General features: G+C 35.9%; 1 protein-coding gene across 2 annotated transcripts in view; it reads left to right on the top strand.

Moving 5' to 3' along the window:
* ANK3 (ankyrin 3) overlaps positions 1-17,792 on the top strand; it is a 365,593-nt gene that overhangs the window by 115,955 nt on the left and 231,846 nt on the right. For both annotated transcript variants that reach the window (XM_043926997.1, XM_043926998.1), the window contains exons 2-5: positions 5,558-5,659; positions 6,072-6,170; positions 6,372-6,470; positions 14,869-14,967. In XM_043926997.1, the coding sequence (XP_043782932.1) occupies positions 5,558-5,659; positions 6,072-6,170; positions 6,372-6,470; positions 14,869-14,967 (399 nt within the window). The remainder of the gene's footprint in view (positions 1-5,557; positions 5,660-6,071; positions 6,171-6,371; positions 6,471-14,868; positions 14,968-17,792) is intronic.

Genomic DNA, 17,792 nt, shown 5'->3' with positions numbered 1-17,792 from the left:
TGGGAAGGTGAAATAAAGGAAAAGAAGAGAGAACTGGTAGATCAGGTAGTAAGAGATGTCAGAGGTTGCCCCCCTAAGACTTAGCGGCAGTGAAGAAGAACTCTGTTATTATTCTCACTGCATCGGCAGTCTGCATGTCTTCTGGTGAGCCACTCTCAGACTGATCTTGAGCCTTAAAATAAACTCAGTGAAGGAATTGGGCTTGAAAGGGGACATACTTTAAAGTATCTATATAGTTCATTTGATGGATTGATGAATGGACAGACAGTTGTTTGATGGAAAATGAATGAAATAATGAACTAATGAGTTACTGGGCACAGACTAGTGACCAAATATTTATCGCCCTTTCTTTAACTACTGATTAACAGTCTAAACTCTGGAGTCAGACTGTCTGGATATGGATATATATCCTTGCCACTCACAAGTTATATGTCACTGTGAAAGTCATTCATTCTCTCTGTAGTTCAGCATATATAAAGTGGAGCTACTACTAACAGTGCTTCCTTGGATCAGGACTTCTACACAAACCACCACAAGCTAACTGGTTGGAAACAAGAGAGTGTATTCTCTCACAGTTCTGGAGGCCAGAGGTCCAGAATCCAGGTGTCCTCCATGCTACACCCTCTCCAAAGGCTCTAGGGAATAGTTCTTCTTTGCCTCTTCCAGCTTCTGGTGACTCCTGGCCTTCCTGGTCTTGTGGCAGCATTACTCTAGTTTCTTCCTCCATCTTTATGTGGTCTCCCTTATGTATCTCTGTGTCTTCTCTTTATTAAAAATTGAAATGTAGTTGATATACAGCATTATATTAGTTTCAGATGTACAACATAATGATTTGATATTTGTATATCTTCTCTTCTTATATGGACATCAATTATTGGATTTGGGGTTCATTCTAATCTAATATGACCTCATCTTAAATAATTTTATCTGCAAAAGCCCTATTTCCAAATAAGGTCATGTTCTGAGTTTCACAGTGAGCATGAATTTAGAGGGACATTATTCAACCCACTATACTATTCCATGAAAATATTATATGGATTAAGTTAATATAAGTACTTATACAACTGGAGTTTCCCTGGAGGCTCAGAGGATAAAGAATCTGCCTTCAATGCAAGAGACGTGGGTTCAGTCTCTGGGTGGGGAAGATCCCCTGGAGGAGGGAATCTCCTTGGGAATCTTGCCTGGAGAATCCCATTGCCAGAGGAGTATGGGGTCACAAAGAGCTGGACACTAACACACACACACACACACACTATACGCTTATACAATTAATACATATTATATTAAGTGTGACTAATGATATAATTCAGTGCCAATAATATAATTAAGTTGATCTAAGTGCTTGTAATAGTGTCTAGCACATTGAGTTATGAAGTATTAGTTATTACTGAGATTAGTACTTGGGAATTTTTTTTTTTAATCACTGCTTTCTGTTGAATAATATTCAGTACAGGTAAAAATTCTGAGTAAGTTTAATTCCTAACAGTGCTTGTCTGTCCTTGAAGCGATTTCCTTGTAAAACATACATGGTTCATATTTCTTATCAAGTAAAGTTTTATGTAGACAAGACATCAAATAGTGGCAAAAGATACATACATTTTCCAAATTCCTCCTTCGGATTTTCATCATCTAGGAGGGGCGGGGGAGGAGAAAAAATGCTGACCAACTTGCTCATACTCATTTTGTACCAACTAACTCTGATGACGATGGCCTCCTTAGTATGACTTTCCATGTGACAGCGCTTAGCCTCTCATAGGACCTAATCTCCTTCCAGAGTAATTTGTCTACAGTTGCCTTTAAAGAGACACTGTTTGGATAGAATGTTCTAGATTAAAAAACAGGTCATACATAGCCTGTGTTAAGAGTAACCCCTAGTTACTTGATGGAATGACAGCTAAGATGAAGGCAAGTGAGTCTTAACTGGTACCACATCTGTTTTGTTTCCCAGCATACAGCTGGATGTTGGTAGGGCTAGAACAAAGTCAACATGCAACTAATGCTTGTGGAAGAAAGACATTGCTGCGTGGCTTGCAGGTGGCTGAGACTAGAAGGAAGAACTTCTCAGTTCTTGTCTGTGCGCCATAATAACTGCATTTCCTAAGTTGTCATGTTTCTTGAGGGCAGTCTTTACTTCCCTCTTCTTGCTCTTTCTTCGTATTTTCCTCTCTTTCTCTTCCTGGACTTTTTCTTTGAAGTACAAGCAGTGGCTGGTTATTATTATTGGTGTGTTGGACATGTCTGCGTATAACAGAAAGCTGGGAGAAGTGAAAAAAAAGAAATTAATTCCTTTTTCTCTTCCCTTCTCTTTTTCCTGAAGTTCTCAGTTAATAAATTAGCCACCGCAGAGAATTATTTGATACCAGGGTATACTGGGTGAAATAGATATAGGGAGGGTATCCACCAGAGAATTCTTTATCCTTAGAGCAGATGTTCTTAAACATGAATCTGTGGGCCAACTTTGTGATCCTGAGCCTGAAATAGTGTGCAAATTGTGTTTGCATATGCATTTTTATACACATGCATGTTTATATTGCATGCATGTAGATTTATATTTATATTGCATGTATGCAGATTTGTGTATGCATATTTGATGTCTATGAAAATGTGTGTGTATGCAGATCTGAGGTACATAAGCATACTTGGTCTATGTATGTATATATGTGTGATTATTGAAAGAAAGCAACTGATTCATAACTTTTGTTAATCTCAAAAGAATCTGAACACCAAATAGGTAGGCAACCACTGAATTAGAATATTTTGTTTATACTGTCTGTATTTTGTTTTGCTTTAAAGTTTCTAGTGGGAAAATTCTGAGAAAATGTGAGAGCAAAATGGACAGTATAAAGAATCACCAAACCTTTTTAGATCTAGAATCAATTCAGGGGCTTTCCTTGAATTCTGACATCTTTTTTTTAAACTTCCATAACTGCTGTTTTTGTGTATTCAAAGTCAGGGTTTGGGGTGCCGACTTAATTCACTGTTGTTATCTCTGGCCATTGAAATAATCCAGGCAGGCTGTGTCATTTGTTCCCAGGACAGCATCAGAGCCCTTCTGGGCAAATTCACTAATAAGTCACTGAGCAGGCACAAAGATGATGTTTTATGGTACAGTGACTCATCCTTGCATAGCTAATTTGTTTCCAACCGAACTTAAAAACCAAACAAAACTAACCTTCTCCAAGTACCAAATTGCTTTAAGGACTGAACTTTATGTTTCATTACATTCCTGGAAACTTTGGTTTGTCCTTTGTCTGATTTGAACCAAATTTGTTGTTTTACTCTTACTTAATTCTCTGCCCTGATTAAATTATCTGCATGCTTGACTCAAATCCCAATTTTACTTCAGCAATACCTACATGTGTTCCCAGACACCAAACTTATGGCTTAGCTTATGCTCTCTGCCGTTCAGCTTTGTGTCACAGCAAATTCTCAATGTAAATAGCTCCCGTGTTGTTTTTGTTGTTGTTAATAAAGCCTCCTGTATTGTTCCAGGAAATATTTTAATTAAACAGTTTGTGCTTAGTTGCTCAGTCATGTCTGACTCTTTGCAACCCCATGGACTGCAGCCCTCCAGGCTCCTCTGACCATGGGGATGCTCCAGGCAAGAATACTGGAGTGGGTTGCCATGCCCTCCTCAATTAATCCGTTATTTCCACACAGTTTACTTATTTGTTGATTCATCCATTCACAAATCATTTATAGGCACCTGCTATGTGCCAGGGATGCTTCCAGTTGTAGGGGAAGCAGAAGGATGAATGTCATACATATAGTCACTGCCTGGTGCTAGGACAAGGCATATGGCAATGCAAAATATGAAAGCCTTTTGAAACGCACAATCTTTAAACAAATCGATTTACTATTTTTTTAGAGCAGTGGTTCTCATCTGGAGAGGTTTTAGCCTTCACCTTGGGAAACTTGGCTTCATGAAGACGTTTTTGGTTGTCTCAAATAGGAGATTCCACTGGTTCCTGATTGGTAGATGCTGGGAATGCTGGTGAACATGGACACTGGACAGGATTGTTCCTTACATCAAAAAATTATCTGGATCAAAATGCCAGTACTGCTGAGATTAAGAAACCCTAATTTAGAAGAAGCAGGACTCCTTCAGAGAGAGGCATACTAATGTGCATGGGAAGAGAGGACACCCTAGAGGCACTGCCCTTTCATTTAGGTCTTGAGCAAGTCAATTCTTAACTGAACTGACCCATACCAAAATTGGAGATTCTTCTGAGGGAAGGAATTCTCTTCATCTCAAGTACATTTCCAGGGTCAAATTAGTGTTCCTCAAGGACTGGCATCTTAGTGACTTTCCATTTGTCTACCCCTTAATACAGCTCTGCCTATTATTCAGGAGCTTACAATTTAGGGAAGACAAAGGACAGGTACACCAAAAACTATGATGCTGGGTGATACCAAGAGGGCTCAATGAAATGAGTGCCTTGGGAGCACTGAGCAATTGGACTCTGCCTGGAGGCCTGGGAAGCCTTCACAGATGAGGTGGCAAGTGAATGGGAGTTTGAAGGAGGTAGTGGCCAAATGCCTGAAGGGAGACACTTGGCTCTTTAAAGCCACATCCTGCATGATTGCATTTATAACTAGTGATGTTTTCGGCAGCCCTTTCAAGAAAATCTCCTTCTGTAATTCCTTTACAAATTGTGCAGACTCAACTTGGCAGTTTTTCTTATCACTTTTTTTCTATTAAAAAATTTCAGTAGCAGATGATTTCAGCTGTGTAACTGTAGGTATTAGAATTTAGCAATAGTTTAGAGTTGGAAGCTTCCAATGAATGAATTATAGACTTGGCTTTTGATGTTCAAAAAAGGTGGACATATTTCTTTATTTGTACAGGTTAATGCTTCTAATAGAGTTGTCCACGGGTTGTGGACTTAGCTTTAAAATATATGGGAAGTATGCTTCACAAACTGCAGACGTTTATAAATGAATGCTTTTCAAATACAATCAATGTTCCAACACATGGCTATGACCTGCAGGAAAACTGAAGAGAACATCATTAACCACAAATTCCTGTTAAACTAGTATAACAGCGTTAAATGTATTTATGAAGCTATTAATTGAAAAATTGGCCATAGTTACATACAAAGGAATGAGGTAGATGTTAAATCACTTTTTTAAAAATTATGAGTTTCAGATGTAGTATTGTAGTTCAGCATCTGTATAATTAAACTTATGATTAAAGAGAGCAGTGAGGTTTATTGTAATGTAACTACCAAAGTTTCAGGATTTTCCTTAACTCTTATGAAATTGTATGTGCCTACACATACTGGGAAATTTTCTCTTTCAGTTTGGAATCACTTATGGCATCACAGAAGGAATAGTTTTATACACTTGAAACTAACTTTTGAAGAATTCGTTCTTTTCCTGGTGACTTCATGAAGACCTTATATTAGTGTTTTCATGTTAGAAATAAAATAGTTCAGTTGAAAAAAAAATCTCGGTTTTACTTTTTTTTTAAATAGTTTGAACAATAATCTGGTAGTTAGAAGCAGGCATATTTGTTTCCTTTTTTTAAACCAAATGTTTTTTCTTTTTTATTCAGTCTGATGCCAATGCGAGTTACTTAAGAGCAGCTCGAGCTGGACACTTAGAAAAGGCCCTTGACTACATAAAAAATGGAGTTGACATCAACATTTGCAATCAGGTTAGTTGTGGTGATTGTTGTTGTTATTTAAGTTTTCAGTTAAATTTTTTTAAATCTAGACTTTAAAGTCCTCAAATCCTCTATTACCAAGTTATTACCAAGACTTTCTCTTTTTGCCAGTGTTTTCTATTAAATGTCACCAACTTGAATGATCAAGTTATTCTTCGCTTTGTTAGAGGAGCATTCAGAAATGTAGATATGTGTCCTTGAACAATTAATTCCTAAAATAAAGTACATAATGGCATCAGAACAACTGACCTAACTGCCACAAGTACTTTAATTCCTAATTCAGGCTCCTGCATTGCACACATGCAAATGGTTGTTGGTAGGGTGTTTTCTTCAGAATTCTTAGTGGACTGTTTACTGCTCTATTTTCAACCTGCTGAGTAAAGCTTTCCCTTCACTTAATCAGAATGGGTTGAACGCTCTCCATCTTGCTTCCAAAGAGGGCCATGTAGAAGTTGTTTCTGAACTGCTACAGAGAGAAGCCAATGTGGATGCAGCTACAAAGGTCAGTGTCACGCATTTCGTGCTTTTTGTTATCAGTTGCCCAATTCAATGAGAATTCAGTAAGAATCCGGGCATGCTTCTCATGAAATACTCATCAACATTGTTCTCCTGGGGAACCTACAGAGGGATTTAATATTTTGTAAAATGCTGAAAGCAGAGAGAAAGATGGGTGAACTGATGGCTCTTGTTTCTCGTTTCACAGAAAGGAAACACAGCGTTGCATATAGCATCTTTGGCAGGGCAAGCAGAGGTGGTAAAGGTCTTGGTTACAAATGGAGCCAATGTCAACGCCCAGTCCCAGGTAAACCTATATCTCAGATGCCAAGAAATGCTGTGATCATGATTCACAAATAATGTTCTGGGTCAGGTGCTTGTTTGTTCTTGTGTCTTCTAAGAAAACTATATTTAAGAGCTATATCATCATTAAGGAAAAACCCAGGACAATGGGCAGGGCCAATGCAGCAAGGACTGTGAAGAAGTACCCTTTGCCCTTAAAAGCAGCAAAAAATTCATTCACCAAGCCACTTAGGTGGCCACGTAGGTCCTGTCCTTTTATTTCTATTTGCCAGCAACTTTTTTTGAAATGAATACACAGGCAGACCTTGGAGATATGTGGGTTCAATTCCTGGCCACCCTAAATAAAGCATTGTTGCAATAAAAAAAAAAAAGTCTGCAAATAGTAAATGTTGGAGAGCATGTAGAGAAAAGGGAACACTCATACATTGTTGATGGGAATGTAAATTTGTGTACCACTATGGAAAACAGTATGGAGATTCCTTAAAAAACTAAAAGTAGAATGACCATATGATCCAGCAAGCCCACTCCTGAGTATATACCCAGAGAACATCGTAATTCAAAAAGATACATGTACCCTAGTGTTCATTCCAGCACTGTTTACAATAGCCAAGAAAATGAAAGCAACCTGAATGTCCATCCACAGAGGAAAGGATAAATAAGATGTGTATGCACATATATGCATACAATGGAATACTACTCAGTCAAAAATGATGAAATAATGCCATATGCAGCAACATGGACGGAACTAGAGATTATCATCCTAAGTGAGGTAAGTCAGAGAAAGACAGATACTATATATCACTTATATGTGAAATCTTCAAAAAAAGTGATACAAATGAACTTACTTACAAAACAGAAACAGATTCAGACTTTAAAACAAACTTATGAAAACCAATGGAAAAAGGTAGGGAGCGGGGGGAATAAATTAGGAGTTCCCAGGTGACTCAGTTGGTAAAGAATCTGCCTGCCAATGCAGAAGACTCGGGTTCTGTCCCTGGGTTGGAAAGATCCCCTGGAGTAGGAAATGGCAATCCATTCCAGTATTCTTGCCTAGAGAATTTCATGGACAGAGGAACCGGGCAGGCTGCTATCAATGGGGTTGCAAAAAGTTGGACATGACTGAGCAACTGAGCATGCAGGAGAAAGCACTCCTATATATAAAACAGATAAACAAGGACTACTGTATAGCACGGGGAACTCTTGTCAATATTGTGTAATAATCTATATAGCAAAAAAGTCTGAGTAAGTATGAACATATGTATATGCATAACTGAAATCATTTTACTATACACCTGAAACTAACATGACATTGTAAATCAACTATGCTTCAATATAAAATATAAATTTAAAAGAATTATGTTCATTGAATGGGCTTCCCAGGTGGCACTAATGGTAAAGAACCTGCTCGCCAATGTGTGAGACTTAAGAGACACAGGTTCTATGCCTCAGTCAGGAAAATCTCCTGGCAGAGGGCATGGCAACCCACTCCAGTTTCTTGCCTGGAGAATCTCATGGATAGAGGAGCCTGGCAGGTTATAGTCTATAGGATTGCAAAGAGTCAGACATGACTGAACCAACTTAGCACACACACATAAATATTCACTGAATAGGTATATTATTCCAGATTATTTAGTTTCATATATATCCTCATTTGCAATCCTCTACGTGTGAAAGGAAGAGGTTTTTCAAAGTCAGCCATTTGTAAGACTGGTATGTATGGCTGGTAGTTATAAACACAAATGACTGGAAAATCTCTGTAATGTAGAGACTTATTCTATTTTATGATGTTAGCTAAAGTCCAGTATAGTCAATTCCTATTTACTAACTGAGGCATCATTGTTGCTCCCTGAAACAGATTAGGGAAAAAAAATAGCAGAAGAACTTTAAAATCCCCAAACATTGAAATTTCCAGATTGTTTGTAATGGATTTATACCGATCATTCATTCAGAAGATTCTCCTACAAGCTGTGAGAGTCCTGCATGAAGTTCTAACAAAAATACTAATAGGTTATCATTTGGTGGACTTTGAGTCCAAAAAAATTAAGTTCACTGTATTGGTCTAAAAATACAGGTCTTCATTATCCAAATTATTCATTATGTGAGTCCCCCAAAGATGTGAGCTTGTGTAGGAGAGCATACATCATCATAACACATAAATATCCACTAAGGACCTGACTATTTTTTTTTAATTTTATTGAAGTATAGTTGATTTGCCATGTTGTGTTCATTTCTACTGTACAACAACATGACTCAGTTATACACTTATATATATTCTTTTACATATTCTTTTCTATTATGGTTTATCACAGGATATTGAATATAGTTCCCCGTGTTACACAGTAGTATCTTATTTATCTATTCTCTATATAATTATTCTCTGCTAATCCCAAACTCCCAATCTTTCCCCCTCACTTGGCAACCACAAGTCTGTTCTCTGTGTCTGTGAGTCTGTTTCTGTTTCATAGATATGTACATTTGTATCATATTTTAGATTCCACATATAAATGATATCATATGGTGTTTGTCTTTCTCTTTCTGACTTACTTCGTTTAGTATGATAATCCCTAAGGACCTGACCATTTTAAGAACTGGTCTCTACTCAAACATTCCTTCCAGCTGAAGGCTGACATCTATCCTGGTTCATCAGTGTCTACCCCAGGGTGTTAGATTGAACAAACTGACTATAGAACAAAGCTGCAAGTTTTCCAGAAGATGTAGAATGTCATGAAGTCAGGAAAAATGATGCTAGAGGACTGCTGAGCACACAGCCAAGTTGTGAGGTCGTGGCTTTCTGCCAGGAGTAGACCAGACTGTGTGAAGAATCAGGATGATTTCCTGACAGATGTTTCCAGCTTGAACGATTTGAGAAACAAAATGTTAAATGAAGGAAAAAATTAGTCTGAAAATAAAAAGTGAAGGCTGTCAACCCATCATATAGTTTTGTTGGAAATGAAAATCATACTTTCTCCTCCAGAATCATAGTTGGTTTAGTCTTCATTCATCCTGTGGACTCGTACATAATGCAGTTATAACCTACGTTTTGTTAAATCATATAAATTCGCTTTTACAATTTCTGGTTTTCTCTTTCCAGATGGAGTCTCAATCTAACTTTTTTTCATTATTTACCATGGCCTTTTGATCTCCACGTTAAGTGCACTTGATTTCCTCAGTTTTTTCCAGGACTGATTATCTTTGAGTAACAGGAGCCTCTGGTACTTTATGGGTCCACAGAATTGCGATGACTTTCCACCTTGTTACGTCAGCCATGTTGATGAACGCTCTGATGCCATTAAATATCAGTGTTGCAGAAAAGAAACTGAAAGGTTGCTGCTGAGCCATGAAAGAAGCCAGGACTCGTGGCCTCCAGAGGAGAGGAATTCAGTCCAGGGCCAGTGACGAGGCTTGATTGCTTAGAGCTTTTGCGTAATAAAGTTTTATTGAAGTATAAAAGAGACAGAAAAGCTTCTGACATAGACATCAGAAGGGAAATGAAAGAGCCCCCCTGTGCTAGCCTTTAGCAGGATGTTATATACCTATAAGCAAGCTGTTAGTTAGAGAAAGGGTATGTCTCAAACCTCAGACTGGCACCCGTCCCCTCACCCACAACACGCATTTTGAGTAACATTGGCACAATGTAAGTCATCTCAGGCCATAAAACGATTGATGTGAATCTTGAAAAAAGGCAGGTTTCCAAGTAAATATATAGTTTCATTAACATAGATTAGGAGAACAATGTATGAGTAAAACATACTGGTTTGTTGAGCCCTTATGGGTTCTGGGTCTCAAGTGGAACTGACTTGAAGAAAGACAGGGTCTAGGGTAAATACATAGTTCATTACCATAGCTTGAGAAAAATATTTCCATAAGAAAAACGCGTTGGTTAGCTCAAGGTTTGAGAAAAGTTAAGTTCAGGTAGAACCAGGTGTCATCATGGCAACACAGAATTTTAAGAGAAACCTCCTTTTAATTTTGTATAGAGAAGGGAAAATAGTCTGACACTTGTAGTTTGTTTCCTCCTGCTGCTTAAGAGAGAGATGAAAAATGCCTGACACTTGCGGCCTGTTTCCTCCGTTTGGAGACCCCTGGCCTTCCTGCCTGTTACCCTCTCAAAACTGTTCTTCCAACCACACGGTTTCTTGTGTAATTGGTCTAATCTTTAGTTCCCTGTGGTTGGACTTTTGTTACATGGTTTATGCCACCTGTTCTGATTCCCAATGAGAGCTCCCTTAGAGTGATAATGTTTTTCCAGAAAGGAGCAATATAAAGTTGAATATTGACAAATAAGAAACACAGACCAGCTGACCACAAGAGAAGCATTATGCTTTTCAACCAATTATCTTTAAATGCCTCTATGATTTTTTTTTACTCAGGAAATAGCTAGTGTTAAGCTCTGAGGTAGTGGGAAATGCTTTGGTCCATTTTCATTTTCTTCTTTTTACCCCCAAGGGAGAGACAGTTAGCCTCCCTCATCTTGTAAACAATGTACACATTCTTAACTAATGTTCAGAGAAGGCATAGTTTTAAACCTTCTTTCCAATGTCTGGGAGAAACTGTAGTCAAAGTAAAATCCTAAGCAGATTTGATTTCAATTTACGCACATTCTCTTCTGATGATGAAGTGCAGAAGAAGAACATGGGCTGTGAAATGCCCTGTTCCTTGCAGCTATGCTTGGAATACCCAGCCACACACTTGACAGTAAAATCTGTCCCCCTTCCTCTAGACATCTGCCCCCAGAAACCTTCTGAACTGCATCATTGTATGGATGGAGTAAGTAATGAGATCACCACACAGCAGAATGGAGTTTTAAAGATAATTCCTGGTAGCAGCTTTTCAAAAGGAACTTTCATAAAGAACAACAAGCAGAAATACCATGAAGAGCAATGAAATTCCATTTAGGTGGCAGAACAACACAGGAATATTAATATTCAAGAACGACAGTATTCCTGTCCACGTGAAATTTTATCCTATAGACAATAATTAATTGCCAATGAGGAACAGTATCAAAAGAGCCCCTCACTTTCCTTAAATATAAAAATTCTGGAAAATAAAAATAGCATTGGACAATATCAAGTTCTGATGAACTGGGACTCTATAAACTAGGAGTTTATAGATTTTTTAAAAATAATTCTTGTCATTGCCTTGATCTTAGGTCTTAATAAGTAGTTAACTCTTTCTTATATTACTTAACATTCCAGGAAATCATTTATGCCTACCCTGAGAAAGAAATGGGGTTAGATAACTAAATTGTGATTTTAAAGAACTCTAGTTTAAGTCCTTAGTACTTTATATAAAATACAGCAATGATTAACAGTGTTTGCTCTTGAAAAATCCTAAACTGTCATGTCAAATGACATCCGTCATGCTTTTCTCTTTCTCTGTCTTTATTCCATAAGACACCAATCATATTTATAAAAAAGCAGTCTATTTCAAATAATATTTTAGCTATCAAAGTATTCTAAATGGACAGGTTTTCACAGTGGTTTTAACAAAGACAAAGCCCTTTAATTAAATCAATGTTTCCTTAGTCTTTCTGTGTTTTTAATGTTTCCTATTGAGGAGGAGGTCAGATCCTGATGAAGCTAGACAGTGGGTATGGCCCAAATAGAGCCTTTCTGACCTTAAAACTAATAGCATATCTCTGATGTAAACAACCTTCAGAAAAATTAGTATCATATATGAATCAGTACAAATTTATTACCAAGCCCTTAATATTTTAATTAAAAACAGTACTTTATGATATACAAAGGCTTAGTTAGAGGAAACTAGCATAGATAAGAAAATTTCAAGGATGAAATTTAAGCCCTTATTTTAGTTCATTTTATTTCATTTTTATTTTATTTTAGTGGGTACTAGGCAGCATGCCTCAGTACTATCTATAAAACTATAAGTCTGCAACTTTGCATACTTATGATAACACCACAACATTTGTAACAACACTGCAGTGCCTTCAGAGCAGAGGGAATCGAAGATATTGGATAAAGTCAGGAATCAAGAAGCATATTCAGTCTTGAGCTGTTCTGCTTTTTGAGAATTCAGTCTATTGTTGCTACAGAAAAGGAAATGTAAATTGGGCCACCCATATGTTCCTTTTTGGTCAGCTCTTTGTTTTGGAAATTTCCTAAGTTAGGAAATTAATATAAAACCAGTGATATACTTTTTTCTCTTAAGAGAAAAATAACATCTTTCCTGAAATCTGACCATTTTCCTAATCCAAGTACCATTTCACGGAAAAGCATTACAGCTCTAGGTAGTCCACACTGAATTTGCTGGTACCTTAAGCCTCTTTGCACTAGAGAGTAATGGTAATACCTTTTTTCACTCTTTCCAAATGATGCTTATAATTATCTCCCTAGAACGTAACCAAATGTGTATGTGTTCTCACAGCTTCTTAATCCTTTCCTGAAAGATGATTTTTTATTAATTGGTGTTAATTTCTATTGCTTTAATCCAAATAACTTCAGCAATTTGGAATTCTCTGAGGAACCCATAGAACAGAAAGCTAAAGAAGCTTTCAGAAAGCATGCAGCAGAACCAGTGTTTCCTAGGTAATCTTGAACTACAACAGATCTCTGCCCTGGAGTTGAGACACTACTGACATGTATTATCTACTTGATATTTATGTCTCAGAAAATAATATCCATTTTGGAATTTTTTCTTAAAAATTTTACTCCTAAAATCTGAATATTTGGTCTGGAAATCTTGGGTGATATGTAGTTCATAGAGTGATAGGGAAAATCCACCTTTTCTTTTTAATATTTTAAGTTTTTTTCTCTGTTTTGGTTAAGAGATATTTAAATCAACCAAGAATTAAACAATCTTTCATTTTGGTCAAATAAGAAAATGAGGAAAAAGTAATATGATAAAAAGTCTAAACCGCCTTTCAGTTTCCTTCATAGGTCTGGGAAGAGAGACAAAGATGAAACCCACCATCCCCCCACCCCACCCCCCGACACACACACATATACACCCACACATTGGATTGCAGTTATGCATGTTTCATATTTAATACTGATAAAACCTTTCATGATAGAACAAAGTAACAGTGAAATTAATGATTTTACTAGGTAAATATTATACAGTGAAGAAGCTTGAATCTTGTCATACTCTACTGCCTCTTATTTTGTGTCTCTAATCTTGAGCTTGGCAAGCTAATAACCTGGCTAATTACAATTATGTGTAAAATAAGTAGAATAGAGGAGCTCTCTGATGAATAAAGTATATTCACCATGGTAGATTTGTTAGGTGGTACCACTTTTATCTGCTTAAGAATCTTTTAAACTTCCTAATTCTGAGGTATAAACCAAAAAATTGACATTAGTAGAGGTTGAGTTTTATGTTATTCATATTACTCATCCAGAGATTGGATAAGTAAGGTCATCATATAATAACTGCTATTTATAATAGTGAACTTAAACTTTGGTGGAATCACAAAACTTTGAGTATTATTTTGTAACATTTAATTTAGAATGTATTTCCATTTATTCTTTGAGATTGCATAATATACACAACAAAATTTCCAAACCAGTTAAATAGAACTAAGTTCTGAAAAATTTGTTCAAAGAAAATTTATTATAGTTTGAAAAATACCTGTTTTGTTATATATATATCTTGCAATAAGGTTTTTTTTTTGGTAATATTACAGTATTTTACAGATGTGAAATACATTGTTTCAGAGAACATTTTCACTAAGAAGTTTAAGATATATATATGCATTTATTTCCAAGTTCCTTGGCAGTTGGGCACACTTCAGACACTGATGTACAATATGTCTTTTCAAAAAATACAAGGAAGGAAACTTACAAAAAGTAGACCATCTAATTGAATTCTACTTTAAAACTGAAGTATACCCTTTTCAAATTGGTGTTCTTTCCTTTGCTCCAAGTCACCTCATATGTGGTAAGTTTGAAGCTGTATGAAATTAATATAAATTCCTTCCAAAGTTGGAACTATTTCAGGTGCTTAATTTTATGTAAAAGTATTACATATTTTGTTTAGGAGAAATAATTATTGCTTGGGATAAAAAACTCATTGGGACAATGACCAAATGTATTTTTCTTCATATCTTCATGGTATCTAGTAAAACTCTTTACTCATGGTAGACACTCAGTAAGTGGTTAGTTAAATGGATACACGTGTTTAACTAAACTGGATGTATTGGTATGAATTAGACTATTAGCTATGAACCACATTCAGACGAGAATTATGAAGCATGATTAACGATTATACCTCATAATTCTGCTTAAACTATCATGCTCAGGCTTATAATACATATAAATATATATATTAAAGTATTATAAAAATTACTATGTGTGAGCATTTCCTGAAACATATAATATCATCAGTACAGTAGAAAGACAGATTTGCTTTAAAAAGCTACAAACGTTTAAATTGGTGTTTTGCAGAATGGTTTCACACCATTGTATATGGCAGCCCAGGAGAACCACCTGGAAGTTGTCAAGTTTCTCCTCGACAATGGTGCAAGCCAGAGCCTGGCCACAGAGGTAAGACACTTTGGTTCTTTTTATGGGTGAGTTCAGATGTTTATAGGGATTTTAGAAACCTGAAGTTGTATCATTGAGAATCTGTCCCACTGGTATTTCATTATAGTTGTATATTAATGTGTGGGCTCATAAGTTTTTATGAAATACATTAGAAAAGTCTATTTTTAGTCTTTCAAGAATCTTCCTTGCCTAGTTACCCTTTCTGCTCTTAAATGCCTGGCTCTACCCTATAATTGAGCTATTTGTTTACTATTTACATAATCGCTTGAGAGTACTTTTCTCCTTCTTAGAATTTTGCGTCAAAGGCAGCCATTGTTTTGAAATATTTTTTGTGATAGAACATAAGCTTTAAATTTGTTGTTTTCCAAATTTAAGTTAGCATAATTATAATGATTGGATTTATGTATTTCTAAAGTTAACTAATTAGATTTAACTCATACTTCTAAACAAAACTAGTATACATTTTTGAATAGTAGATAAAAGCAGCCTTTAAAAAAACATTTGCAATCATGAATAGGGGAGTTATTAAAAATAAAAAGTTATTTAAGTCACCAATACTATTTTAGGTAATGTAGTTTATTTTTGAAACTAATCTGGATGGAAGATTGTGATCCCTTGAAGTGTATCACTAGAAATCTATTGCTAATAATAAAGTACTACTGCTTGTGTACTCTTTATTTTTAACAAAAGAAAATTAGAACAGGTGTAGGGTTATCCCTGTCATAAAGCCAAAATCTCTTTCATTCTGAAGTGTTTCCTGTATGGCACAAGAAAGATGTATATCATCGGGATTATATGCACAGGGATTGCATATAACCTTGCCCAGCTTTTGAGATCATGCCTTCCAGGAAAACCAGGAGATAAATGAAGAGGCAGTGCACACACAAAAATATACAGATGACCACAAATGTATGAAAATACCTGATCCTCCCTTATAGTCAAATAAATTTTAATTTATTAATCAGATAGAGAATGAGATCCAGTCTTTAGTCCATGAGATAAGGAAAAAATTCAAGGGGTAGGAAATATTGCACCTTAACTACTGTATTGGTGATGTTGACAACCAGTTGCAACACTTTTGTAGAACACTTAGCAGTAACTATCCAAATTAGTATTTATACACCTTTTTGCTTAGCAATTCCACTTCAAATAGTTTATGTGGCATCATATATTAGAAGATAATGCAAAAAATAGTTATTATATAAGAAACAGCAACATAATTAGTAGTACCAATTTTTTAAAAACCAGGAAGAGCCAAAGGGGAAGTTATTGGATAAATATTGCTTTACTTAGACAGTAAAATGGTACTCTACACTATTAACAATGAGGCAAGACTCTATGTACTAATACAGGAAAATGTCCATAGTGTACTGTTTCCATTGGTTTATTCTGAGAATTCAGAGAGAGCCTTACTTTTCACTTCCTAGCCTTCAGTTCTCTTGGGGATTTTTATCTTGAGGATGGATTTTTTTTTTTTTAATAATAATATCCTTAGAGCTTGGTAATAAATAATGAATGGCTAATAGCAGAGTAACTGACATTTGTATGCATAGAGCAGGCCTCTCCTCACACTGGGGAGAAGGTAACCTGTGTGAGTCCCTAAAATGATACGTGGGTCACATCATGCTTTGCAGGGAGGATGGGTATGGGAGCCAGGGTTGTTGTAGAAAAAAAAAAAACCCTTCCTGTTTTTGGATGGAAATACTATGTAATATAAATATCCTGATGACAGCAATTCCGTAGTACTTTTTTGTCTGTGAAGGACAGGTAGTATCTTTTTTTAGGCTGTGATGGGCAGTTCACTGAGTGTCCCCCCTTTAGAACAAACATAAGACCAGTTTACCACTAAAAGACTATAGAATTACCTTGTCAACTAATCATCAGTAACTCACTGGTTCTCTGTTTGTGTTCTTTTAAGTTTTTAAGCCCCCAAAAAAGACACTACAACTGACTAAAAAGGAATATATGAGATCCTCAAACAACTAATTCAGTCTTTTAGCAGGAAGATAAATAGATAGATATAGGTAGATATGTAGATGGATAGATGATAGATAGATATTTGATAGATTTTTTTTTACTGCTTTATATTAATTTACTTTCAAAGGTTTTTTTAGCTTTAAAAAAATAAATGAATGAATTAGTGTTCCAAGAACAAATCACATCCATGTCTTCATGAGGCATTTGGTGCCATCACTACAAAAACAACAGCTATCTGATTATCTAGAGCTATTTGAAGCTTTGACTGAATTTTTATCTCTTGGATTATTAGTACTAGAGAATTAAAGAACAACAAGAAATAAGATGTTTCATTCACATAATGTTCTAATTACAATTTTGCTTTCTTACTAGCAATAATATTGGTGTTATTTATACAGAAGTCTGTATTTACAGAATGAACAGTAGTGAGCAATGAAAGGATTCCTTAGGTGAAAAAGATTTAATAGAATTTTCAATTTGTTAGATAATATGATATTGTCAAGTTCCTTCAATACAATTTTTTCCATATGTTCCTTGTATGTATGTATGAAGTCTTCGGCATCGTTGTGTTTTTCAAAACTTTTCCTGTATTACTCTGTACTGTGTATCCTGTCTTTCCATGTATATCTTCCTTCTTTGGCTAATCAAGATTTTGAAGCATGAGGTAAATTTATTTGTTCACTTATGGCATCTATTATGTGCCAGATACCCCAAAAGGCAGTGAGGGTACACATGAAGCCTCCATCATATTTCCTTTTGGCTTGTATTTTTCTCTTAAGAATAACTGCATAGAGCAAACTAAACCATTTAAACTTGGTTTGGAAACAAAATCTGGACCTTCTAATTTT

Source organism: Cervus elaphus, chromosome 15, assembly GCF_910594005.1.
Source record: "Cervus elaphus chromosome 15, mCerEla1.1, whole genome shotgun sequence".
NCBI classification, from domain to species: domain Eukaryota; kingdom Metazoa; phylum Chordata; class Mammalia; order Artiodactyla; family Cervidae; genus Cervus; species Cervus elaphus.
Note: the sequence above shows the minus strand (reverse complement) of the source record. Positions and strands in the feature narration are given on the sequence as shown.